The sequence below is a fragment of the Poecile atricapillus genome, chromosome 2 (assembly GCF_030490865.1).
Source record: "Poecile atricapillus isolate bPoeAtr1 chromosome 2, bPoeAtr1.hap1, whole genome shotgun sequence".
Lineage (NCBI taxonomy): Eukaryota > Metazoa > Chordata > Aves > Passeriformes > Paridae > Poecile > Poecile atricapillus.
In genome coordinates, this window is record NC_081250.1 from 132419700 (window position 1) to 132447654 (window position 27955).

The window sequence follows — 27955 nt, forward strand, 5'->3', positions numbered from 1 at the left end:
ATTTTCATTTAATAAAACATTGCTGGTACCCAATCCAGAGTATGCTGACAACAATTATAGAGATGAGACAGTAGTTCTGTTATTCTGAGGCTGAGCTGGAGAGAAGGAGTAGCTGCCAATAAAGCCAGTCATGTGTGGCATAGTTCATGGGGAAAAGAGGCAGAAACAATGAGAATTGGAGTTCACTGCTGATGGTGTTTGAAAATCTGCTCTACTGATCTAGACTAAAATAAATAATTTCCAACATCCTGGCAGTCATAAAACATGTTTGTTGCACCACAAGTAAGTCTCTCTAAGGACACATTGCAGGCTGGGAAAGCAAAGGTGAGGTTACCCTTGTCCTGGAGGACGTGTGTATCACTCAGTATGGCAGAGTATGTACCCAGCATCATGTGAGGACCTTCCCTTCTCGCTTAAGGATGTCTCCTCTCTTCTTGCAACATTAGAACATTCTTACCTGCTTCTTTTCTTTAATTTCAGCCTTAGTGCCCTGATTCCATAATTCTTCCTCTTGCCCAGTGTTGTGCTCTCCTTTTCTTTCTGCTTAACTTCTCGTTCTTCTTTCCCTCTTTCTCACAAATTAGTGTTTTTGATATCTCCACATTTAGGCACATCCAGGACTTCTGTCATGAGAAGTCATGCTATAGGATTTTTTTTATTCTAGTACTAAGATCACGTCTCTATATGTTGTGTGATGGGGCAGTTCTGTTTCTTTCCCAAGGGCTCAAGTGTTAACTGTGAGACATCTTATTATACCATATTATACCATCTATTTGGTATAACTAAAAAAAAAATAAATAAAAAAGTAGCTGCCTTTGTTTGAAAAGCTGATTCCTGTCTGAGTTTTTACTTATAGAAGCTTAGCATTCTCAAGGGCCAGTGTTGTTGTTATAGATTCTCTTGGTTTACCACATTTTTGTTCTGTGCCCTTAACATCTATAGCATCTCATTCCAGATGGAGTCCATTGTGTCCCTAAGAAACATTTTCTTCAATTTCTCTGTTTGGTACAGTACATTCAATGGCTTTGTCAAGGAGGAAACTTTATTAAATTGGATTGGGGAAAAGGCAGTGAAAGTGCATTAGTTCAGTGATAAATACTGCTGTGATTTCTACAGTATTCAGTCACATCTCATGCATAGGTGAGGGGCTTTCAGACTACAGCTGGCCTGGGACTTCACAAGCTTAAGCAGAAGAGGAAAGGGTCCTTTTACATATGTGCCCCTATGAAATAGAGACACATACCCAAGCTTACTGTCTGTTTCCTTTTTAAATTAGGATAGGAAGGATGTTTTACCAACAGGCAAAACCTTTAATAATTGATATTTGGGTTGATAGGTTTGTTATCTCTGTACCTGGAAGCAGAAATCAGTGCACACAGAGATCCAGTAAGTACTACTAAAAATTAGCTGCTACGTGTAAAGTCCGCAAATATTTCTTAGTTATTACATAATGTGCAGTCTTTAACTACCATTTTCCTGGCTTGTTTAGCTTTCTGTAGGTCTCAGATGAGCTGTAAGTGAATAAATTTAGCAACTTTACTGTGGGTCTCAGAATTATGCTTATTCAGCAGCATGCAGTAACTAGTTCAACATGAACTGCTTCTTAAATAAACATACAAAATACCTGATCCAGACTAGATCAATTTAAAACAAGAAAAACTTTAAACCTGTGTTTCCTGTTACATGCTTATGGTTGTCTTTGGTTGCTTATGATCTTACTGTATTGTTGGCCAGCTGCTGTATTCTGCACCACCTGCCAAAAGATTCAGGTGAGATAGCGAAGTTGTTTTCAGAAGAGGGAAGCAATTAAAATCGTAACCCCTACAGTACATTTCAGCTGATAAAACATCACTTATGCTGGAGATAGAGAAGTCATGAATTTGGCTTACTCTGTTTTCCTGAATTTGTTTTCTGCAAGGATTTTAAGGGGTTCAGAGTTCATGCAAAGCATGTGTACTTAAGATTAGTCCAGGTTTGCTGTGGTTTAACATACCTTCATCCTTCTAGAAAGTATACAGCTAATAAATTGGAGGCATACTTAGGAAAATTGTTGCTATGAAAGCCAGAAACGGGCGCTTATGTAAATCCCTGTATGTAAATTGTTGATAGGGGAAACTAGAAACGAGGGCTGATATAAATGCCTTTATATATATTACTTGGGAAAAGGCTGTATTTTGATCCTTGTATAAAAGTGGCATGGTGCCACTTTGTGAAAGTCCTAATGAGCTTCATCAAAACATCAAGGCATTAAATACCTTGTATTTTTGGATTAAAATCCTTTTATTTTACATGTATAAAATATGTGTTTCTTGAAATGGTTTATCTATGGAAATGCAGTTCGCTTGGATTTCAAGAACGTATCTGAAGGATCAGAAGAAGAGTTTTGTATTATATATAGGAGATTGTTAATAGTAGGAACAGAATGCAGATGTGAACTTTTATATCAGCATGAAAATATTGAAGAATTAGGCTGTAATATCCCAAAGTACATTTTAAAACAGATGCAGTGGACAAATGTTATACCAGCAATGCAATACACGAGTACCTTGTATTTAAATAATACCTTTGTATATTTTACTGCACCTAAAGATTTTTGTCAAAGAGTGATTTTGTTGTGGTTTATATTTAAATAAATAAACTTGTGAGTGTAAGAAAGCCATTGTCACAGTGGGGAGTTTCAAATTAGTACATACAGACACATTGTGCTTGAGGAATATGGTTCAAAAGGTCATGATTATGCTGAATGAGTCTAAAGAATATCTAGGTGAGCCTATTGCAAGTTATGAAGCTGCTCATAAAAGCAGAAATGAAAAATTCTCACTGTGAAGTACAGGGGAAAAAATCCATTATGCACATGAAATTAGTGTCATACTCTGTTTTATATATATAAGCAGATTTCCAAAAATATGTAATTTAGTGCTTTATTTAAAGTAATATTTCACAAAACAAATATTCTAGTTTATTATAAGTCTATTTACTTGTATTAGACAAAGTATGAAAATAGACATTGGATCATACAATAATCTACTGTGGTGGTTTTTTTAAAAAAAACCTGCATTCATATTGATGAAATAATGCCTTAGAAAGAGTAATAAAAGGCACAGTGGTTGTGGTTAGGGCTCTGTGTGGAAAGTTGACAAACACATTCTTAAGTTTTAAGAAACCACATTTAATTTTGAAATACCGCTACTGACATAACAGATTTTTAGTGTGTTTCTGCTAAGCACTTAAGAAAGTTACAGGGACTACTGAACAATGCCATCACAATGCCTCACCAGGAATGACTTGATCAAAATGGTTTTCCTGTCATCCACATGCCTCTCTGGTTACATATGATTAATTACTTAATTTTCTTAATTGCTAAAATACTCCACTGGCGACAATGGCAGTGTATTAGCAGTTGTAACTGTTATTTGGATTTGGGCAGCTCTGGGATTACACTTTGAAACAGATTGCATAGCTACAGTTTGCATACCTGTACTCTGAGTTTGCAGTTTGGGATGTGCTACATTAATAGTTATTTGTGTTTAGATTATTAGCATCAAATTCACACAAATTGCAGAATTATTAATTCTCTGTGAAGATAGCAGCTGTATACTAAATCATTTTGGCCCAAGACAAAAACCTTGAATAGAACAATAGATTGAATGTCATATGCAAATAAGGAGCTTAAGCTTCAACGCAGAGGTATGAAATCAGTAAAAGCAGAATACAATTTGTGATCATAGATTGAATAAAAAAAAGCTAATATCTCCTTGCTCCCTTATTTTGAAAAATAGCAATAATATAATGGTGAATTTTTATTATAATATCAAATGAGCAGTGCGCAGAAGGCTGTGTTGTTCCCAGTATAGAAAGGGCAAGATAATTTTTTTTAGCATTTCCCAGTTATTAGCAGAACATGAATGGCAGTAGGAAGCTCCTCTGTTACTGGTCACAGATAAAATTAAATGGTCTCAGCATCCTCTGCTCACTTAATAGCTCTTGAATGTTTTGAAGTTGAGTCTGACTGTTTCCAAAACTCAGTTCAAGACTGAAACACTTTGTAAAATCTAATGTAGTAGACTTTAAAGGAATCCACAAGGAATGTGGTTGACTCAAAAATGCTTTTTTCTCACTTGTTAGAAGAATTTTATTTGAAAAACTCCATGCTGAAATACAGTGGTAAAATGACTGAATTGTTTTCCCATCATCTTGGAATATTCTTTTTAATTTTTATTCTTTGATGAATTTGAACAGTGGGAAAATTGGTTATATTTCTTGGTTATACTGATGTGTAGCTATTCTTTTTGAGGACTTGGATGTGACATCCTTTATCCATTCAGAAGATATGAATCAGTCCTATTTCCCCACAAGGCTCCTGGTATGGATCTGTTTGGAAGTGCAATGAAGTTGATGCATTGATCTCATATCAACTTTGGTACATCTGGCTAAATATAAGAATATATTCATTTGCAAATCTCCCATTGAATTCCATAGCAAAGGCAGATGGGTATTTTTTAAGATTTGAAATTAAAATAATGCTTACTGTAGACAAAAATTGCAAAATTGATACCTTCATTTTGTTAATTTGGGTCTTAGCGATTATCTGATTGGTCTGATTTTGACCTTTGGTGATTTCTTTTCCTTTTTTTGACATTACAGGAGGGCACTAAATCTAGGAATTCTTCGAGACCCTGGATCAGAGGTTGAAGACAGACAATATCAAATAGATCTTCAATCTATCAACATTGGTACTGCTTATTGGAATCAGTTGAAACCAGAGAAGGAAAATGGAAAAGGAGGGGTTTTGACAGAGACTGAGAGAAATTCTCAAAATCCAGCACTTGAATGGAACATGGCCAGTAGGTAGGGATTTTTTTAAAAATTTACTCTTTTCTGAAATTGCATAGCACAAACACTGCAGAGAGTATGCACAATATACCTGAATTAAATAATTCAATTCCGATTTTGCTTTACACTGCAAGCACATTTCCCTGGAGTTTTGGGTTACACATTTGAAATGCATATTACTATTGCTGTTACACTGTAGTTACTGTCTAGGTTCTGTGTATCTCTGCCTCCATTATAAGCTCTTCTCCAAGTGACTTACTGTCTGTTGATAAACATAACTCCAGGGCTGAGACTTCAGCTTGTCTCTATAAGCAATGTGAGGTTCTGGTTTGGGATTTTTTTTTTTTGTGTAGGGTGTGGTTTTTTGGGTGGCAGTGGTGTGTTTTTTCTTTTTTTCTAAACTTCTTTTGTTTGTATTTTTACAAAGCTTGAGTAAAACCAGCTTAGACATTTCTAAATTAGAGAGCGATAAAGTAGAGTATTTCCTATTGATTCTGAACTAGTTTTTGCACTTCTATAACTTAAACCAGGTGAATTTTGAGAATGAGGTATTTCAGCTAAGTCTCCTTTATTGAGTATTGTATATGGGCACACAAAGCCCCACCCTCTGGTTAAACAGTGTTGAAAGAAAAAGCATGCATACAATTGCCTGCTATTTTAAATTTAGACATTCTCAAATATAAAATTGGGGGGATTGGTTGGTAATTTGTGAAGATTTTAAATTTTTATTTTGGTTTTAATATACTTTTTTTATACTTAAAAATTCATACAAGTAGTTTAAATTTAAAGACTGTAGCAAATTTCAGTTTTCAAACTGGCAGGAATAAAGTCTGATGGCCAAAAGCAAGCTTTCAAAAGTAATTTTGTGGATTTAGAAGCATTTCTGCTAGTAGATGCCTCTTTGCCTATACATTTAGCTATTTGTTTTCATATAAACATCCTTTCTATCTTATTATTCACAAACAATCTGATTTTTATGAGATGTATACATAATTTTATGGTTCCTAAGATATGATTCCTATCTGAATTTAGGGATGAGTTCCTAAAAGTGATATAGAAAAACAGGCAGAATCATCTAGAAATAACTACTTTTGGTTTAATTTTCAGAAAAATGGGAGATGAGAGGTGTCATTTTTCTGAAAGTAAGGCAAGTTGTAGCAAAAGGCTACATGAGGATGGCACTCTGAGCTTTGTAAGTGATGTATTGATCCCAGGCCAAGAGGGCAGATAAACTCACTCTGGAGGAGAGCAAGAAAAAGATGTGATCAAAACTAAATTCCAATTTATTAAAAAAGAGAAGGCAGGAAAAACGGTTCTACCCAAAGAAATGATAAAATGCCAAGGAGTCACAGGAGTGCAGATAAAAAATTTAACATAGAAATAGATTCTGGTCTTCATTTATAAGGACACATGGTTCTTTCCTGTCTTTTAACAATTTGTTTTTTTAAAACTCATATAATTTCGTAGAAGCTTTTAATTTTAAATTTCTAGCCTTAAAAAATGTGTGTGACTTTCTAGTTGGGCATTGATGTTGGACAAGTTCCTCATTAGGTTCTTGGTCATAGAATTCCATATTCACTGGAATATCTTGAAAAATAAGATTACGTTAATCTCCAAAGGACTTGCAGCCAATTTGCAACTTAAGCTAATATAGCAAAACCAGCCACTGAGAGGTTGGCTTTCCTTTTCCTTGCCATTGGTGACTGAAATCCTACTGCCAGCACACTCTGGGTCTGAGCTTTATGGTTATACATTCAATAGGAAATCTGGTGGTATTCCTGAAAAGCTAATAGGACAAGGGAAGCAGCTGTTACAGACAATCTTGAATTCTCTTTTTCTTTTTTTTTTTCCTATAACTGCTTGGACATGCTTCCTCAGCAGACTTCCAAAATGAAGTTTTATTATAATACAAATAAGTATTTTTGGTTCAAAATAGCTTTTGAATGAATCTTCTACTTGGGTTCTAATTTAGAACAGTTGTAAATAAATATATTAGGTTTTCCTTTCTGGTGTGCAATTACAGAATTTTAATTCTGACTTGTTTTCAAGAAAAAATATGAATGCTTTCTTACCCTTTTGGTTTTAAATTTTATATATTTAATATTGTTTTTTCAGGATCTTTGAATTTTTGCTTTTTAGTTAGCAGTCAGTTTTGCTGTATCTGGGTTTATTTTATGACCTGTGGAAGGGATGTGCTGAGAACTGGAAGAACCTACACTGAACTCTGCCATCCATGGCACTGTTTCCAGCATGCGCCAAGAGGGCAGCTGCAGGATATTTTGCGTGGTGCTTACTGTTTTTAGGGTTAAGTTTATCGTAATATTTAGTGCAAATACCACAAAAGCTTTATGCTTTAATCTAATTTTCATACAGTTTTTTAGAATTCCTGAAGTTTCTTAGACGTGTTTAACCTGGGACATAATGAATGATTTTTGCTGAGTTATTGTAGGGTTAATTTCTTTGTTGGTTTTAATATACTTCTGTTTGTTCTTACCCAGTGTTATGGTATATTAGGATCACTGGGTTTAAAGATTATTCTTTGAAATCTGTTTCCCTCATTTTTGCAATACTTTAATGCTATGAGGGGCAGAATAGAATCCAGCCTATATCCAGGATTTTCACAGTTACTTTACAGAAAACTTCAGCATAGGTAGCAGCCATTCCTTTTCCATTCCCATTTGTAAAAGCATTACTGCATTATTTCAAAATAAAATTGCAAAAAGTTTGAAGTAAATTATATTGTAATTTAATCTGCAAGTGAAATTTGGCCTCATTTTAAAAATTTGCATGAAAACCAAAACATTGTAAGTAGGAGATCTATGGCTATCACACAAACAAGTATCTGGAAGCTTTTGACATAATTTATCATTTAAATATATTATTTAAATGCTTTAGCAATCTTTAGTCTGAAAATAAATCCTTTGAATTTTCACACCACTTTTTCTGGAGTTCAGTTCTTCTAGTACTTAACATGTAAAGGGGTTGATTTTTTTTACCCTCCCAACTTTTACATTGCAGTTTGGAAAGCAAGCTGTCATACTCTAAGTTGTTGAATACTTGCAGGTGTTGAGTGTAAGATTCTTCAAGAGAGGTTATAGTGAAATGCTGGTGTTATGCCTCCTGTGTCTCTGCAGGTCACCCCAAGGAGAATGGGGCAATTGGAACACTCTGCTAGGGTGGATGCAGTCTTGCAGAAGAAACTTTCTAGATGCTATGCTGTACTGAGGATCAGAGATCATAACTCTTTCCATTATGAAATGTTTATACTTCACCGTAGATGTTATAAAAAGCTCCCTAATGGTGTAATATATAAAAAGAATACTGGAAACAGTCAGACAGTTCTAATAAGGTTATGTACAAATGAAACCTGTCCACATTTATTCCCTTTACCAAACAGCATGTGGGGAACTGGGACTACTTAACCAAAAGAAGTTTTCTTGATCGAAAACTGCTTTTTCAGCTTGCAGATCTCCTCCTCCCTCTCCCTCCACTCAATGGAAAAAACAACAGCCCTGAAGGAAATAAAGAAATATATCCTCTCTTGAGGCCTCGCCCCCATCCCTGTGCAATCCTTCTACAGCTCCCAGCAGCAACTTCTGCTTCCTGCAGTCTGAATAAACTTTGTTTAAAAAAAATAATAATTGAGCTTAAAAACATTACTTCTCTGTGTGGTAACGAATTGAGTGTGGCAATATACTGCGTTACGGTTCTGTCCTTGGCATACCACCATCTGGAACAGCTCTCATGGAGTACATCAGGGAGCCAATGATCTGTTGTACAAAACTGAACAAAATACCACTGCAAGGATCCTCAGAAAGATTTCCTGCAAATTTTTCTTTGAATAGCTTTCATTTTCATGCTTCTTTGGAAAGTTATTGGCAGCTTGCCAAGTTCTAATGAGAAAGACTAGAAAAAAAATTGATCTGTAGATCTTTGTGTAGGAAAGTAGGGGCATTCCCCTTGAATCTTGTGGAATAAAATGCAATTAATTTTTTCTCAGTAATCTATTTTAATTGGTGTCTTTTCTGGTACCTGAAGTTGTGCTTGTATTCATACTGTACAAAGCCTTTCTCAATAAGATGGGGTGTTTTTTCTATTAATCCACAGCAAAGAAATGCTGCACAGCATTCTTCATAAGAGCTAGTTTTACTGAGGTCTTATAATACAAAAATTGAAATTCTATTACTAGCCAGGTATTGTACACCTGTTCATTTTCTAATTTTGGTTATTAGATTGTCCTCAAAATCTTGCTATGCTATTTTACTGCCATGTAACATGGCTTTGCAACACCTCAGGGAACTCAAAGGATGTGAATTAGTCATTAGTAGTTAACTATCCTAATACATTCCTAATACATTTGTATATCAGGGATTAGCTGATTTAAACAGCTACATGGGAAGCCAGTGAGAGAAAATTCTTTCATAAGTCTTAAGTTAATGTGCTGTCTTAAATAACATCTTCTGACATTTTGCATGCCTCAAGACTATTAGAGAACACTTTGATTATGTGGCCTATTTCATGCTAATGTTTTTTTCTTTTTCACATCACAAAATTCTCCATGAGGACTCATCTTTCTGTAGCTAGTAAAATTACATGGTGTAAATGTGCTTTTGATTGTTATTCATGTATTGAATGTGTACAAGTTTCTCCCTGCCTTACAAATTTTTAAGTATATAAGGGCTCAAAGTCTGGATTCAACAAGGTATTATTAAGAAAAAAATACAATTAATAATAAATTAAAGAATTCCAGATTTTGCATCTAGGTTATGTTTAGCTATTACTGGCCATATTTTCTGTTTGTTTTGATTAGTGTTTTCTACATGAGAGTCATAGTAGTGGGACTTAGTCCTACTTGTGCATTTTCTCAGCTTATCCAGTCTCACATCATCATGTCTCTTTAATTAGAGCAACATCATCTCGTTGGCAGTCCATCCTCTTTGTATAAATTCAACGTGCTTCTGACTGACTATAATCAAATACTGATGATTTGATTTGATGTAATCAAATAATGTTGTTGCTTCCATTGGAAAATTCTGTTCTTCACATTTTTTTTCTCTCTTCTTCCCACAACATTTTTTGTTATATTAATCATTAGATGTCTTTGTTTTTGCGCTACTTCAAGACCCGGTCTTTCCATTTCCCTTTTCGTGTCTTCTTTCATTTGCCCTCCCTGTTCAGCAGACTTTACTTATCATGCCAGTTACTGAGACATTCAGTGTTTTGAAGAGGCACTTTCTTGCCCACTCCTGTGTGTTGTAAAGGTGTTTGCTGTGAGCATTCACGTTGTTATTGCAATGTTTTATTTGAAATCCTTCAAAAAAGTTAATTTCTATTATACTGTAATATAAAAACCGTAAGACAGGTTGCCACTGTATGGATATCATTACCTATGCTGCTGTTAGTGGTTTACTTTTACTTCCCTGTCTGTGGGTGTGTTTTTTCTCATACTTAAATTGTAAGCCTTTGAGGACAGAGACCGTTTTTGTCCTGTGCTTTTGCAATGTGGATCTTGTGGTCCATAACCAGAGTTTGCTATTGTGCAGATAAAGCCCAAATTCTGCACTAGGGCACCTCCAAACCTTATCACTGTTGCTTAACTGCCTTGTTCCTTTGTGTTAGCATATGGTCTTTCAAATGCACTTACTTTTAAGTATAGATGATCAACTGCTTTAACATCTCTAAAAATACTAGCTTTTCCTTTTTTTTTTCCAAGACAAATATATAACAGATGCATAAATGAACCACGGAATGAATGTGCTGCAGACACAGAGCCATCATTACGCTCTTCACAATCAAGTTTTTTCATAAGCTCATGTGGCGTACACCTGTGTTAAGTTAACGTTGCACTTAGGTGCAGTGTGGAAGACTCAATAATTCAAAGTGGAATTTGTTTCTTTGTTCCTTTTGTGCTCTTTCTCATATCCTCTCCCTTCATTATTTACTATGCTCTGTTTGCCTTCTGTTTGTACTTACAATTATTTTCCTAATACTTGATTTGGCTGAGGTTCAAATTCACCCACAAGAAATTCAGAAAGTAGTAAGTAGAGCCGGACAGGGATAGGACATAAGGATGATTTTAAAAATATAATATAATATAGCAGTGATCAATATATATTACCAAAAATGTCCTTCAAGATGCAGTGTACTGGGTATCTACTAGTGTAAAGTATGAAAATTAAGAAATGGGAATATGCATAGGCTAAAAAATAAAATAATCAGTGATTGAAGAGAGCCAACTGAGGGTTTGAGGTTCAACAAATAACTTGCTTTTATGGCTCTGTTTCATATATGAAAATCATACTACTAGCATTTCAAGAAACTTCAAGCAGAAGTTTTCTGGTATAGCTAGAAAATACAGCTGCATGTACTTTTATGGAATTGTTCTGCTATTTAGGCCTTTCATTGTCCTGAAAAAAAAAAAAAAGGCATTTTTTTTCTCATCCCATTGAGAAGGGGAAATAGGAACTGGGTAGAAAATAATTTGGTTTAAATATAAAATAAAGGTGGTGGCAGAGAGAGAAACAATTGTAGAACTCCAAAATCTAAGACTATTTTCTCAATTTGAAGATGTTCACTAGCCACTAACAAGTCTGATTTCTAATTTGGGGATCTAATGAGACTAACCATGCTCTAAAAGACTTCATTAGAGATAACAAAGCTGCAGCTGAACAAAATGTTAAAGCTTTTAAGGTAAGATGGTAGTTCTGTCCACTCACCAACTGGCTTACTCTTAAGCAAACTGCACACTTCTTATGTTAGTGTGCAGCCTCCTCAGCAGTGAGGGTCATTTGAGGCAAAAGTTTATTAAGAGTTGTGCTCTGCCAATATTAGCTCTGTGGCATCTGCTTTTAACTTCTGTATACTGTTGTCCTAAATAAATTTAAAAGCCTTAAGTCCTACCTCCACTGCATAATTTATATTCTCTTATAGGTCGCCATCCTTTCTACATATTTTGAAGACACTTAATTATTAGTAGAATTTGAAGCTAAATTTAATTTAAAGCTAAATTAGCCTAAGCAGTAAAATGAATTCTGTATCTTCTGCAGTATGAATTTTTTATCTTTTGCAGTAGACTGAATTCCACCTCAGGTTATGATATCTATTTAATTTATTTCCAGCCTAACTCTTGGCTTACAAACCGTCAGCATTGGAGATCGTTTGGTTTTCTACAGATGGTTCTTACAGAACCACTGCCAGACTATGCATCACAATACACCTTTTAATCAAGAGATTTCAATACCTAGTCAGCATGCAGTCAAGTAATTTCTGCATAGACAGGCATATAATAAGCATATTGGTTAATAACATTAACATGGATAACTCTAGCTGATGGTAGAGACTAATTCTTTATTGCATAGTTCATGTCTGGCTCACTTGTGTGATTTACACTTGTATGATTCCTGAACAGCCATGCGTCCATTAGAGATGGCAAAATTAAAGGTAATACAGGGAAATGTAGCTGACATGCTGATGGAGAGTTCTACATGGATCCATTAACTTCTTCTCTAAGGCCACGTACTTTGTTCTTTAAACTTGTATCATTTCATAGCTGACAATTTTCTATTTTGTAAGCATAGGAAAACTTACCTCTGACCTTTAACTTTACGATGATTTTTAGAATTATCCTTGGTGAAATGTGGGTATTTGATGTTGCTACGAACAATAATAGATAAAAAGAATTATCAAAAACTATCTTGATGGAAGGAGTCTCCCTGGAATTTGAAGTGTATCCTCTTTTAGAGGCTGAACACCATCTTGATCTCATTACATTTTTTTCCCCTCATCAGAGGCTCTCAGATGGCATTTTGCGGCAATAGTTTATTTGACCTGACCCTCAGAAGATTCTGGCCATTTGGAACGTGTTGTCATAAGCTATTAGTGATCTATCTATAACAGTTGTGCTTCTAGGCTTACTATTTGGTTAAAGGGGGGGGGAAAAAAACCCAACAAAAAAAACCAAAACTAAACACCTGGCTGGAAAATAAATGCAATTATCAAGTTTAATGACAAAAATATTCTTAGTAAGTAAATGTTGATATTTAGCTGAAAAAACACCAAGAATAAGCAGTGACAGAAGGAATGGAGGAAGACTGACATCCATCTCTGTTTTTCAAATGGTTCTGAACATCTTGCAGAATAGTTACTAATTTTATGTGGGAGTCCTAGTGTTGTGTGGGATTCGCTAGTTTAATTTTTCATGTATTTCATTTTTGTCTCAGCTTTGTCCATATTTCTTCAACACAGACTTTTAACGCACAAATTCAAATATTATGTTGGCTTCAGAACAGCCATTTATAAAGTGAAGGGCTTCCACAGGCAAGTTTTAAAATTATTGATAATAAAGTTCACATTTTTTTTAATTATTGTGTATAGTGCATTAAACAGGAGAAGAAGCAATGTCAAGTGTCAAATTTGTCTACCTGGAGATAGATTGAAGAGTCAAATATTTAGACATGTTTTTCCTGTGAAATGAAAATTGAAGTCTGCCTTCAGGATTGGAATTAATATGATTTACAGTAATGGTATTTGATGATTATAAGGTAGCAATCAAACGCCAAACTGGTATTGAAGATGTTTTTTGCTATGTGCTGAGTGTAATTTTTGCCTCTCTACAATTTATAATGTAATTTAATCTTTATTTTTCTTTCCCTTTGTTTCCTAGTATAAGGCGGCATCAGGAAAGGAGAGCTATTTTAACTCCAATTTTAACAGATTTCACCGTTCGAATAACTGCAGCTCCTGCAATTATTTTTACAAAAATTGATGCTGCAGAGAATTTTCACCCAGAGGTTAGTACAAAGTGACAAAAGAAGTAGCGCAACTTTTAATATGTGGATAATCTCACCATTCCACCATTTGAAGAGTTCAGGTGTGTTTTCAGATTGCCAGCTGGAGAGAGGTCACGAGCTGAAATGATCTTTCTATGCTGGAAAAAGAATAGCATTCGATATTAAAGGCAAGTTAGACAGAGGCAGATAAACCTATTTTCAGTTCCAGAAATAGGAATCCTTTAATGACTTCCAGCAATATTTTTTAAAAGTTTGTGATGGAAGGGTGTTAAGAAGAGGTGCAACATTAACAAAACATTGTATTCACAAGCTTAAAGAAAATTCTTTTCATAAAGAAACCTGAAAGTGCAATCTGTACACTATCTATAATAAGAAAGTTAAGCTGAGTTCTCTTAGCCTGATTTCCAAGATGCCAAGTGGCCACTAAGCATCCACTTCCCTACCTTTGCTATGGGTTCTTCCAGGTACTCAGATTTAATAATCACTTTTGCTGGTGTGTTGTTCAGCTAGTTAACGGTAAGTCTGTGAAGCAAGTTACACACAAAAGTTATTGGCTGACTTTTTGACATTAGTTTGTAGCTCAAGAACATTTTATATAGGGAAAATATCAGAAAAATTTGTCATCTCATAAGGATAATTTCCCTTAAAAGCTGCCTCCTGGGAAGAGTAAAATCGGTTCAGGAGTGTAAAGAGTACTAGATGTGTATTGCAACATGCAGTGGGTGTACATTGTTGGAAAATAATAGCTAGGGGACACAAAGAGAAGAAATCAACAGTTTCACATTTTGTGTAAAGGGTCATCAGAAGGGCAGATGGAAACTTACTTATTGTAAAAAAGAAATAGGAAGCCCCTGGTTAGGATGCATAGAAGTTATTCAAGTTTAAAAAAAAAATTAAAAATCTGAGCTTTGCTAATGCTTATGTTCAGGAATTTCAGTGTTTTCTGTACATACATTCTCCTTCTTATCTGTTCCCTGGATGACATTCCATCATGAAGGGAGAGGTCTAGTTTAGATTAAAGCTTGAGCACTGTGCAAACTTCTCATGAGACAGAGCAGTTCTTCTCCCCTTCTGCATTGGTTCTGTTTTTCATCTCTTTATTGCTTGCCAACAGTGGTGAAGATCTTTATTTGTGCAAGACAACACCAATAAAACAGTGGCTATTCAGCTAGTGTTGCCAAGGTATTAAGAATGGCTTACAAGCAAAGGGAAATCAATTAGATTGGCTATCAGTGAGTTCCAAGACATGATTTCATTATAAATCAAGCAGAGTTTGTGTTTAAATTTTAAAAAACCAACAAAGTACATCTTTTTCTTGGAAGGAAAGGAGAATTGGAATCATTGCCAAGGACACTCTGACAGCCCACTGATACAAGCAAGAGATGGAAACAAGGCCTTGTGCATGAGATGCTTTTCTTGCAAAGTTTGCCTTAACAGTTCTGCTGTTAAAAGCCATGCAAAGAATAAGTCACATCCTTTAGAAGCATGACACACCAGTTTCTCCTAAGAAGACCACATTTGTACTATATATAATGTTATATATAATGTTAAGTATTGACTACAGCAGGGACCCACAATACAGTTATATAAAAGATGAAAATTATTTTCCCAATAGCTGTTACCTAGTATTTCCCCTTAATTTCACAGGAAATTTTGGTATGTGGTCATTCTTTAGAAGTGAACATGACAACAAATTTGGACTTCTTCCTCAATGTGGCGCAAGTGCAACTTCTTCATCATCTGGTACGAGCTAATATGGTTGGACTGGAACCTTCCAGTAGCACCACTGAGGTAGGTTTTTCCCTGGTTTGCAACAGGATTTTTAAAAAGTCCATCTGTGAAGTACTGTAGCTCTCAGCAGGTGTTTGTACCATCTAGAAAAAAATACAAGTAAAGGAAATACATGTTTTTTGTTGTTTGTATGGTCTGTTTCAAAATGCATTCTGACATTGATTTAAGAGTAGAATGAGTGTTTACAAGAATATTACTCAGTAAATGCTATTATTCATTATAGTGGTTCTGCAACATCTTATGTACAAGGATTATTATCTTATGTAATGTAAAAGGAGAATTATGTAAATGACGAAGGAACCAAATTTTTGAGAAATAGGTTTTTGAGATTATTTGGTGTTGAGCTTTTATCAAATCTTTCGTATTTTCTTGTGGGCTCACATGCTACGCTGTACTTCACTAAAGCTAGTAAACTATAACATTTTCTCTGTGCCTAGTAACAACTACTCACATTAATTGTCTTAGGAACTCAAAATACTTGTATTTTCAATACAAGCCTCAGTTTGTATTGAAAGCCAATCACCGTGACAGACTAGTAAGTTTAATATTCACATTTCTGGACTGATTTAAAACAAAACAAAACAAAAACCAACAGGAAAATATAGGGAAAACTTTTACCCTAAGAAAAAATATGTTTTTCTTATCTTCAAAGTCTGGAATCTAGCCAGGCTGACAGCATCTTAAAGATAGTAGGGGTTAATACATGACAAAGCACTAATTCCACTGGAATGGCTGTTGGACCTGTTGAGATACCTTCACAAATAAGAACAAGAGTTAGGGAACGAATTATCGAGTAAAACACAGTCAGTTATTCCAAGAATCTGGCTAATGGGAGACCTGGAGAAGATTTTCTCCTTCCTTTCCTGAATCTCACAGTTTCAGCACTGCACGTGAGTCTGGGTGGAAGCGAGGAATGCTCTAGAGCAGCCAAACTATTTACATTTCTCTCTCTTCACCCTGTCAAAACCCCAGAAGTTGTTTGTTTGTGCTAATCTAGGCACCACATCACCCCCCATTCTTTTATCACTTCCCAAGGATAGAGAAGAATAAAGAACATTGTTTTATTAACATTTGGAAACATGAAAGATGTAGAAAAGAAATGTGGTATATTTTTCTTTTCCTTGGATACTTTACAGACTTTTTGGAGATGAATACTGTAAATTATATATAGAAATATCTTCAATAAATTATTTGTAGAGTACTGTTTTCCCATTGTCAGTGGAATGGACAGAATCAGAAGGTGTGAATAGATGCCAAGAATTTAAATTTTGAGTTGGCTTTGAGCATAAGTGCTGCATGACTTACTTGGACTGTAAAAGCTTAAAAGGAATTTGCTACAAAATTTCAGAAAGCCTTTTGTTGACTACATCCTGAGATACTTGCTCTTCATTCCCTTGCATCACTGCTGCCTTGCATCGCTGAGGTCTCCTGGAATGAATAATGGGGATATTTCTGGCTCAAGGTGTTTGCCTTGTCTTTAGTAAGTCATAGAACTACATCTGGATTTACTATTCTGGAAATATAAATCCATTGGTCGGTTACGTTTTGTCCAGCTCTTCTTCATTATTATGTAGCTCTATGTGCCTAAGTGAAGCCACCCCACCTCTAATATATGCACATTTATTATTATTATCATGGTTCTTCTTTAGTCAGCAGAAAGAAACATAATACACTGATTGTATGCTGCTGTTTTTGTCTTAGAGAATGAAATCAGGAGTCTGCAAATAGCTTTACATACTTCACACCTGCATATTATTTCATTGCAAGAATCAAAGCATAATTTAGGTTGAAGACACTTCTGGAAATCATTCCTTTGCTCCGAAGAAGACTAATGTCCAAGTTAGATTAGGCTTTTCGGAATGTTGTTCAGTCAAATCTTTCTTTACCTCAGAGGAATGACCATCTGGATAATTGTTCATTGCTTAATTACCCTTGCTTTGGCATATTTTTTATCTTTATATCCATTCAAAATTTTGCTTGATAAAGCTTTCAATCATTTCCTCTCAACATTTCACAATACATTCCCAAGAAGAGTCTGACTTAATCTTCTTCATAGCCCTGCTTTAAATAAATGGAAACAGTAATTAGACGCCCCACCATCATCCTTATCCTTCTCTTGTTTTGTCTGAACCTAGCTCCTTCACCCTTTCCATATAAATTATGCACTTTAACCTTTTAATCCTCTTGATGATCCCCTGCCCATTCAGGTTTGTCAATCTTTTTCTTCTGCTGTTGAGCTCACAGACAGTACTCCAGACCCGCAAGTATCCCACCATCTCACCTCTGATCCAGTGGCTGTGCTGCTGCTAATGCTTCCCAGGAAATGCTCAGGCTCCCACACTATAGAGACAATCTCCTATCATATGTTCACATTGCTGGCAACCAGGACTCTTGGGTTCATTTCTGCAAAGCTATTCACTAGCACTGGCCTCCAGCCAGTTTTTGATTTGGGATTTTACCATCTCACAGATTCACAGAATCATTTAGGTTGGAGAAGACCTCTAAGATCAAGTCCAAACTTTGGCTGATCATCACCTTGTCAGCTAAACCATGGCAAATGCCGTGTCCAGATCCAGGACTCTGTGTTTACCTTTGTCCTTCGTGAGGTTTCTGTTAAACCATTTCTCCATTTTGGCAATGTCCCTCTGGGTGGCAGCCCCTACCCCTCAGTGTATCAACAGCTCCCCCCAGTTTGGTGTCATCTTTCTTTGGATATGTTTTGTGTCATTGCCAAGGTCTTTTAATAAAGACATTAAACATGTCCATGAGTAACCGGAGTTTAGCTATACTTTGGAACATTGACCATTATTTTCTCCTTTTAGTGGCCCAGAGTGATTTTTACCCACCTCATAGTGCATCCATTCAGTTCACACTTGAGTGTTTGAATAAAAGTCAGCTGTGGAAAACTGCCTAAACTTGGTCAACTTTGCTAGTGGCAAAGCATATGTTATCTAGCACTCTGTCCTCAGAATCAATCATCTCATCACAGGAGGCAATCAGATCGGGGTAAGGCATGGCAGTCATCAAAGTAGCACCCCTTTGTTTAAACTTTAAAGGTGTGATTTCCAAATGGACTGTATTTGGTGGTTTGCAGGGCAATGCTGTAAAGATTAGTGTAGACAAAAACCCAAAAAGAAGTGATGATTTATGGGTAAATCTCTTTTTTCTCCAAGTATTTTAATATTGTCTAAAAAGTTTCATGCCAGGTCCCAGTGCTGTGTTTTTACTTATTATAAGCCCTAGCTTTATACTGTTTTATAAATCTTTGATGTACAGTGGGCCTATTGTATTGACTTCTTCATAAGGTATAGTCTATTATTGCAAAGAATAGTGCTTTGATCTACTTGACAGCTTTAGAGTAAGGACACATATGTGGTGTTTGATAGATTAGCTGAGGGGCAAAGAATGTTGCTGACTTATTGTAATTATTCACTTTTTCAAAATTAATATATGCCAAATTCTTAGAAGAAGAACATGTAATACCTACACATGGAGAACAGAAACAGAAGTGCTAGGAAATGAAATACAAATAAGAGTGAAGTACCACTAATGTCCTGATTTTGTTCAGTGATACATCTGATATTATAGGTGAAATATCAATAAAAGGGCCACATTTCCTCCTTCCTAGAAGAATTTTTAATAGTCTGGTAAAAGTACTTCCAGTATAAATGATAACTAGTTTTTCTGCTGATCAGTGGAAAAACAGGTGAATTTTCAAGGAGTTCATTACTTCATCTGGCGAATCTGTTTCCTGGTGTCCATCACTTACCACCTGGAGATTTTTGGCAAGACTTATTTGTCATACTATCATTTAGAAGCAGAAAACACAAGAACTCCTCTTTGAAAAAGAAATTAAATACAAACCAACACACATCTTGTTCTGCTGCTGACCATGGAGGAATGCATGGGTAACATATGTCATTGCAAGTCAGTGAATGTCACACCCCTCAAATATGGCTATGGAGGTCATTACCAACTTTTATTTTCGAGTAAGTCTGAGATTAAGGCTAGACTTTTGAAAAAAAATTGATGCGTACAAAAATAATTTCATTAAATTTGTCCTAAAGATTGTTCCTGTGTAATAACTGTCTACACTGGAGGCATTGAATGCAAAGAACAGTTACTTTGTATCTTCCTTGAAAAACAAAAAAGGTACTTAGAAATGCTTACTTTTTCTTCACAATATTTCTGTGACAATTATGGCTCTAGATGGAGGGAAGAGGATTGATTTTAAAATTCAAGGCCACTTGAAGCATCTGAAATACTTTCCAGATGATGTCCATTGAAAACAATAATTCACTTTCTGTTCCCTAGAGTGTATTTCTCCTTATCCCCTCCATCACAGAATGGGTAAGATTGGAAGGAACCACAGTGGATTCTCTGGTCCAACCTTCTGCTCAAGCAGGGTCCTCCAGAGCACATGGCACAGGGCTGTGTCCAGATGGTTCTTGACTATCTCCAGTGAGGGAGACCCCACACTCTCTCTGGGCAGCCTGTTCTCGGTCTCCCACACAGTAAAGAAGTTCTTCCTCATGTTCAGGTGGAATTTCCTGTGCTTCACTCTCTGCTCATTTGCATTTGTTGTATTGCTTAGCAGCACCAGGAAAAGCCTGGCTCCATCCTCTTGAAACCCTCCCTTTAGATACTGGTAGACATTGATAAACATCCATCTCAGTCATCTCCTCTCAAGTCATTCTTAAATAGGCCTAGCTCCTCAGCCTTTCCTCATAATTGAGGTCCCCCTCATCATCTTCATAGCATTCCATTGGACTCACTCCAGGAGGTCTACATGTCTTATGTACTGAGCTGCCCAGAACTGGAAACAGCACTCCAAGTGAGGCCTCACCAGAGCTGAGTAGAGGGGCAGAATTGCTATCCTCAACCTACTGTCAATGCTCTTTCTAACACACCACAGGATAGCTTTGGCATTTATGGCCACAAGGTCCATTTTGTTGTCCACCAGGACCCCAAGATCCTTCTCCACAGAGCTGCTTCCCACCAGATCACCCCCCAGCCTGTACTGGTGCCTGGGGTTATTCCTCCCCACATGCAAGACCATGCATTTGCCTTGTTGAGTTTCATATGGGTTCTTCTCTGTCCATCTCTCCAGCCTGCCCAGGTCCTTCTGAAGGGCTGCACAGCCCTCTGGGGTATCAGCTGCTCCTCCCAGCCTTGTGCCACCAGTGAACTTGCTGCAGAGGCATCTGACCCTTCATCCGAGTCACTGATGAAAAGTTATACTAGGCTGGGTTCAGTACCAGCCCTTGGGAGACACCAGTAGTTAAAGACCTCCAACTAGACCCTGTGCCACTGATCACGACCCTCTGGGACCTGCCATTTGTCTCATCCCTATTTCTCAGGTTATGTAGTCTTGTTTGTTTATTTTCTGCTAGTCCAAATGCATGTTTCCACAGGCTACAAGTCCATAGCTATCCTATACAGTCTGAAATTCAGATAGGCATCTAATATACTAATAAAAATAGCATAAGCTCTTTCTTGAAAGAATAGCCAAACTCATCATCTTTTCCTTCAATTATGCTTATTCACAATTTTTTAATTGCAGCACTCAACAATCAGTTTCTGAAAATACAGAAATATTTTTTCAGTAGTTTAAATAGAAATGCAAAAAATTGTCCCTGTTTTGGATCCCTCTCAGACCTCCCTTGCCCCTGGCTGGCATTCTTTTATTTTTGCCTAAGCAATGAAGAAACCTTCCGAAGTTCTTCAACATATTATGTGTTGCTAGCCATTAGAATACAGTAGGTCCTGCACAAATTTGATGCTTAGAGAACTTACATTCCCCTACAAAATACATGAAAAAAAAAATCTTCTTGTTCAAGTGCAGGAGCAACTGCATTTAACAACTGAGCTGATGAGGTATAGACTCAGATGTGCTGGCAAAACAGTCCCACAAAGAATGATCTCTGATTTAACTTCCCTGAGCAATCTGAGCCAATAGGCAAAGGGCACAAGCTATCATTGACCTGGGGGGAGTGTTGAGCAGAACAAGGGAAACCCTGGTGTGGGCATGTCTTTGTTTTCTTTCAGAAATTCCAGGCATGACCTGCTGGCTAATGTTTTATGCTTTGTTAAAGCCTGCTTTTATGTATTCAACCTTTGAGCATTCATCCTAAGCTGCATAAATACTAGTTGCAGCAGTGTTTGTCACCTTGGCAGATGATATTCTGCTTCTAGACCTGGCTCATGACCAGTCACGGAATAAGCCCCACCAGCAGGTGTGACGTGTTCCATAGGGCAAACCCTGTGTTCTGATAAATTGCAGCTACAACCCACCAGCTTCCTGAATAAATAATATTAATACTAGGGGGAAGCAAAAGTTGTTTCAACTTTGGCATTTTGTTATTTTACCAAAAAAATTATATTTGGAGTCTAGCAACTATAAATACTGGATATTTCAAAGTAAGCAGCATGTTCCTTGTATTCATCCCAATAATGGACAAGGCTGGAGGAAGTACAGCTCCTATCTGCTCAGATAACCCAAACAAGTTAATCAAATGCTTGAGTGAGTTATAAGCAATACACCATTAAAGTGAGCTAATTAATAGCTAAAAGGCATCCAAAAAGGAGAAGGCATGGAAAGCTCATCTATGGCAGCTGATTACTTCCTGGAAAGGAAGCCTGTCTAAATCTGACTGTGTTTTTGTCACATTAGACATACTGCAATATTATTTGAAGAAGGTGTAAGTCATTCTCTATATTGCAGCAGATGAGGCTTAGAAAAGCTTTTCTGCTAAGATTTAAAGCCCTGTAATGCGTTGGCTTAGGAAGTCTGGAAGAGTATGCTGAAGAAGTATTTCTCTGTGCTTTCTTTAACTATGTTTTTTTTTTTCTCAAAGCATCCAATTATATCTGCTTTTAGAGAACAGGAGTCTAAAAAGATCTTTGTTCTGACTCAGTAGGAATGTTATGTTCTTTTTTTCTGTTTATGGCAATCTCATCAAACTGCTGTTGCTGTAACTTTACTGAAAGATAAAGAACATGGTCAGCAGGATATATGTACAAAAGTGCTGTTACAATTGTATCACACATAGAATTTGAAGGAATGGTGGCTAATGGAGTTTTTAGCATTTTTTTCTTGCTGATGATACTTTAGCAGGGCAAACTTCTGAATGATGAGCAACTTAATTATACTTTAGTCAAGGCTATTAATTACTTTGTGTGAAACATGAAAAAATTTGTTGAAAACAAGCATAAATTTGTTTTCCATTTGTATTTTGCTTAGAAAAAAATAAGTCAGAAAACTGGTAAAACAAGTTCCAGATAATACTACTTAAGAAGCCAGACAGTCAAAGTGTGAAATGGCAGATCCACATGTTGCACAGATGTTATATTGACTGTATAGTATTCTTATGGAAAGCTTGTGTAAATGGAAGTATTTTTAGTATGTTGAAACTTTGAGAAGTTGGCGTTCCCATTTGCCAGTTTCTTTTGAGGAAGCTGTTTATCTTTTGTCTTTTAATTACTGAAATCTAAGGTAATCGGTGTCAAAGCACCCAAAGTGTCTTGGTTTTTGTATTCTCTATAAATCAGTTGAATTTAGGTGTGTCTTGATATCCTAAAATGTGTTGGAACATTAAAAAAGCTAAAGCTGTGTAAAGATAACTTCCTGAGGGTTTCAAAACTTTTTTAATTATGCATTTGATATTTGTTGTAGAGAGTGGAAACAGAGGAATCTTAGTCTATGGTATTAATAATGCCCCAGAAACAGTAGGTATTGAAATGTGAACCAATAAAATATTTCTCAGATAATTTTGTTTTTCTTGTAGCTTGCATAATTTCTGATCAAGTCTTGTGTACCTGCTCAGTTCTGCCCATGTTCTAGAGCTTTGAATTTTCATTCCAGGGAATAGCAGGTCACACAGCACGTAGTACTTTAACTTTGATGTCGTGGGCTATGAGGTGCTTTCTAGTGGATTTTCACCACCATAATTGAAGAATCACAGATTTATTGCAGCTGGTATTAATATGTTCTGTTTATTGATGAAATTGTTAGCAACAATCTCATGACTTTGGATTTGTGGACTGCATTTTTGCATGAATAGTTAGTAACTGTAGCTTCCTTTTTTAATGATTGTACATTTCAAAGAGTAAGGTATTATAAAAGTTATAATTAGGTTACAAAATGTAACATTTCAGATACCAGTAATGAAGTAGCAAAGTAAAGAGAAAGTAATAGAATTTGGATTATTTAAATTCTCAAGCAATTTGACAAGGGTTAGTTTAAAATTAGGCTTGGTTATTCTCACTGTGTTGGTTTTATGGATTTGGAAACAATGGAATATATCCAGGGAAGAGTTTTCAAGTTGAGAAGGATTACAGAAAGCTGTAGTTTCTAAGCACATTTCACAGCTAGATCCCCAAAGTTGCTCTAAATTGTGTCACTGGAGTTAGGAAATGTCTTACGCTTTTATTCCTGCACAGTGAGGCCACTTCTAATTGATTGTGCCGTGTACATCCCAGCTGGATTTGTAGAAGACAGCAACTTCTATTACCTAAAAGCTCACAAAGTTTTGATAAGGAAGAATTGCATTTCATGTCAATCTGTGAAATGTCCATGGAATGTAAAAAGAGAAAATTAAGTAGGAGACAGAGGAAAAATCTGTTTTGCTGTAAAGCATGTGACCTCATCAAATTACAAAGAAAAAAATGAACGTTTCAAAGTGATTGTTGCAATGAAAATGGCTCTTTGAAGGGATATTCATGCTTAGATTCTGAAAATACAAAATTAAAGGGGAAAAAGGTGTTTATAGTCTCTCTTTGACATACATAGTTAGGAAAACTTTTATCTTACAATGAGGGGTCTCTCCAATCTGCATTTGGACTTCTGTAGTTGAGAAGGATCAACAAACATGTTAAATAAGATAGATATTAAACAGTTAAGGTAAAGAATTCTTATTATAGTAAATATTATAGTAACTTGTTATAGTATTATAGTAAAACCATACTTAAAATTACAGATTCAAAGTGTATTCCTTTTTGCTAGGAATAAACTATTTTTTTCCTGCTGATTTTTGATGTGCACAAGCACACAAACTATGAAAGTTGTACCTGATAGCTGTTTAAGCACTTCATGATTCAATGGCATTTTCCTTAATGTTTTCTGTGACCACTTAAATTAAGGTGAAAAGATGTTCTTGCATATCAAGATTTCACATAAAGTATATCTGTGGAGAAATTCACCCAATACAACAATCTACAAATAAGTTAATATATAGCACAATATATATATAACACAAAAGGATATTTTGTATTGTTAATGAAAGAAAAAATACAAGTATTTCACTAGAATACTGTGAAGCTTCATATCAATAGTGTTTAAAAACTCCCATGCTGGAACAAATCTAATCGGAAAACATCTCATAGGGGTTGTTGTTATTTTCTGGAAAAAAAATAATTATAACAGCAAAATAAAAAAGTTACAGTGAGACAGGAAAAAAGCAAATGAAAACATTGAGGTGATGGTTCTCCTCTATGTTGTCATCAATACTAGTTAAAAACTCAAGGTTTAGCGATTTTTTCTCTTCTCTTTTGCTATTTTCCCAAATCTTTTAAAATAGAGCATAATGGGACAGAATGATTTTTACATGAGTTTTAAGTGCAAGTGGGTGTTCAGTCCACTTTTGTTTTTCTTTTTAGCCTACAGTTCTTGTTTAACTGAACCAGATCTTCTCATGTCTGCTCAATGAATTGCTTTTATTGTCTTATGCTACTGTTAGTGAAATAGTCTAAAAGACATAAACATGCTGTCCAATCTCTATATTCCATACCTTGCCTTGCAATGTTTTGAAGATAACTTTTGAATTATTTTTGTAATCATTACCTTCAATATTATTGTGCTTTCTTATCCAAGGAAAATAATAACTAAGTGGTATGTAAAGTTAATTTAAAATTTTGCCATTTCTGATCATTTAATGTATTGGCCAAAATAATCTGAAGTATTCATTACAGAGATAATAAAAGTATTACTATTAAAATGTTCAAAGTTTTCTTTAGGTTAGAACACATACAAGAAATCATATTGGTTCACTTTCAGGGGAAAAAAAAAATACTAGAAAACCATGAACTGTGTAAGAATTGCTATAGGTTTGCCATAAACAGCGAGTATAGTTGGTTGCTGGCATATATGCAGCAAAATAACTGAAAGCAAGACGGTGGCTCAAACTCACCCTAAAGAGAAGTGTGAGAGAACACGTGCCTGGACTTTCTCACAGTGTGGACATTGGATGTGTCACAGTGATGATTTGCTAAAGCGCCTGACGAGGAGAGGAAAGTTGCAGTGTTGGGTCACACGATGTGAGACTGAGGGTTCTGCATTCTTTGATCTCCACTAATCTTCTCCTTTGAGTCATCTAATGCTTGTATACAGAAGAGTTTGATGCTGTTAATTTTTTGTTAAAGGTAATGTTAAGTGTTACCTTTAGACAGCACCAGTTATGGTGCTGCATGGAATCTTCCCTGCATGGAACATCACCTGCTAGGTAGTGTGGAAAACTTGATCCCTGACAGGAATTATAAACACGCAGATTCTGAAATTTCCTTCATTTTAATGCAAAATAAGATTTTTTTTTTTTCCTTAAAGAGAAAGACAAGAAACATAAAGGAAAAGGATAGAAGCCAGTAAAGAATTAATTGAAGGTATAGTCAGTGGGCTGTGAGGAATTTAGATTTGAAATTCCCTGTTTCCTTTATGAGAAGAATCCTCACTTATTTTCCCTGGCATTCTCTCACAAGAAACATTTTTTTTCATGCATTTTAACCTATTTTTAGAAGTAAATAAAGCTAATATAGCCACCCTGTATGTCAGTCTTCCTCAAACAATATGTAATATTTCATGTTCTCAGCCAAATTAGAAAGCAGAATAGAAGTCTCAATATTAATTAGTTTTTGCATGTGTTTTGTAAAAAAACAGGAAACATATGGTGACAAACCAAAACATGTATTTCCACTGAGGGAAAGCCATTATTCAGTAGTAGGCAGTATTCACTGTTCAGTCACTTGTGTGGCTTGTGATGGACTGGCTGATCACCTAGGGATAAAGATGCTGCTTAGTTTCATACTGATTTTCTATAAGTCAGAATTCCACTTTAGTATATTAAGCAAGGAGGCATAATTTTCTGAGTGTACTGCTGGTGATTATATTGGATGCCATCCTAATTTTTCAATTTTTCCGGCCATCTATAATCTGTTTTCATATTTGGGTACTGTTGTATCATCTGAGACTGTCTAGTAGAATAATACGTTCGATTATTCATACCTGAGATTTTGTCAGGAAACAAATACGGTTATTTTTTCACAAATTCATCTGTCTGTTCTGTCAGAAATTCATGACTTTTTCGTACTGTTTGAAAAGTGACAAAAATATCTCCATGAATAAATTTTCTTTTACTTAGTAGTGAGTTGAAACATGAAAGAGCATAGCCTTTTATATATATAACATCAAATGGATCAAAGTTGTCCAGGGGGTCCAGGTTGTGTCATTGACAGAGTTAAGTGGTTTGTTTTTCCTGTGACATCAACTTGCTTGAGTTGGAGCTGCAACAGTACCCTTGTACCATTTACAAGCAGTTGTATGCTGAGGAAAATTAGCTATATTTTATAGTTTAGCAATTTTATAGATTTTTATAACTATAATTTTAAAACAAAAAAAAAAAAAAAAAAGCCAATCTATAATCAGAAGTTTTTATTCATTATACCTTAGTGAAAGAATGGCTTCTGAATCAGCTTCATCTAAATCTATAGATCTATGTCCTGTAGCAGCAGCTTTGTAGGATAGTGAATGTTTAAGTGTGGCATACATTTTCTATTTCTGCTAATGTTAAAGGCCTGAAACCTTGACATACCAAATGAAGCTGTACAAATTAATTTGTGGTTTTTTTTCAAATATATAGTAACATGAAGACATGTAAGAAAAGTTAGCAAATTTAAGACATACATGTGTGTAGACTTGATGGTGAAAATTTGCACCATGCATAACTTCATTTTCTTAGTAAAGATTGTTTCACAGATTAATCTAATCCACTTAGATAGTAAACAGGCTTACTAGATTTAATTGCTTTATCGAATTGTTATAATTTGTAGAATGGCTACATCTTTTCAAATACATATGACATTAAAGTCTTCTGATAATATTTACCATTGAGCTGTTCATATGTTTTAAACATAATCTTGTGGCTCAATAGTGTCAGCGAGAGTGCCAAAAGCGTAACTTTTTGAGAATGCCAATAAAAACCATTAGCTGGAATAGCTGAATAATACTTGCATCATTTTCCTGGTAGCTTTACCAGTACTTGGGTTCCCACATAGCCACTCCTTGGATGTTTTCCTGAAAATAACAGATATTTTGGTTAGTTCAAGGACACTATCAAAATAAAGTCCTTGCCAGTATGTTGAGTCATTGCCATACCCTGTTTCCGTTCTTAGGAAGCTTTGTCTCATCATTTGATTTTGTTGCCAAAACCAGTGGGGAGGTATCTTTTTGAAGGACTGTGCAATACCTCTAGATACTTCATATGAGCAAACAT

At 35.7% G+C, this 27955-nt stretch overlaps 1 protein-coding gene across 4 annotated transcripts in view; it reads left to right on the plus strand.

Moving 5' to 3' along the window:
* VPS13B (vacuolar protein sorting 13 homolog B) overlaps nucleotides 1-27955 on the plus strand; it is a 429143-nt gene that overhangs the window by 272092 nt on the left and 129096 nt on the right. For all 4 annotated transcript variants that reach the window (XM_058833661.1, XM_058833660.1, XM_058833663.1 and 1 more), the window contains exons 31-33: nucleotides 4645-4848; nucleotides 13496-13622; nucleotides 15270-15413. In XM_058833661.1, coding sequence (XP_058689644.1) covers nucleotides 4645-4848; nucleotides 13496-13622; nucleotides 15270-15413 — 475 coding nt within the window. The remainder of the gene's footprint in view (nucleotides 1-4644; nucleotides 4849-13495; nucleotides 13623-15269; nucleotides 15414-27955) is intronic.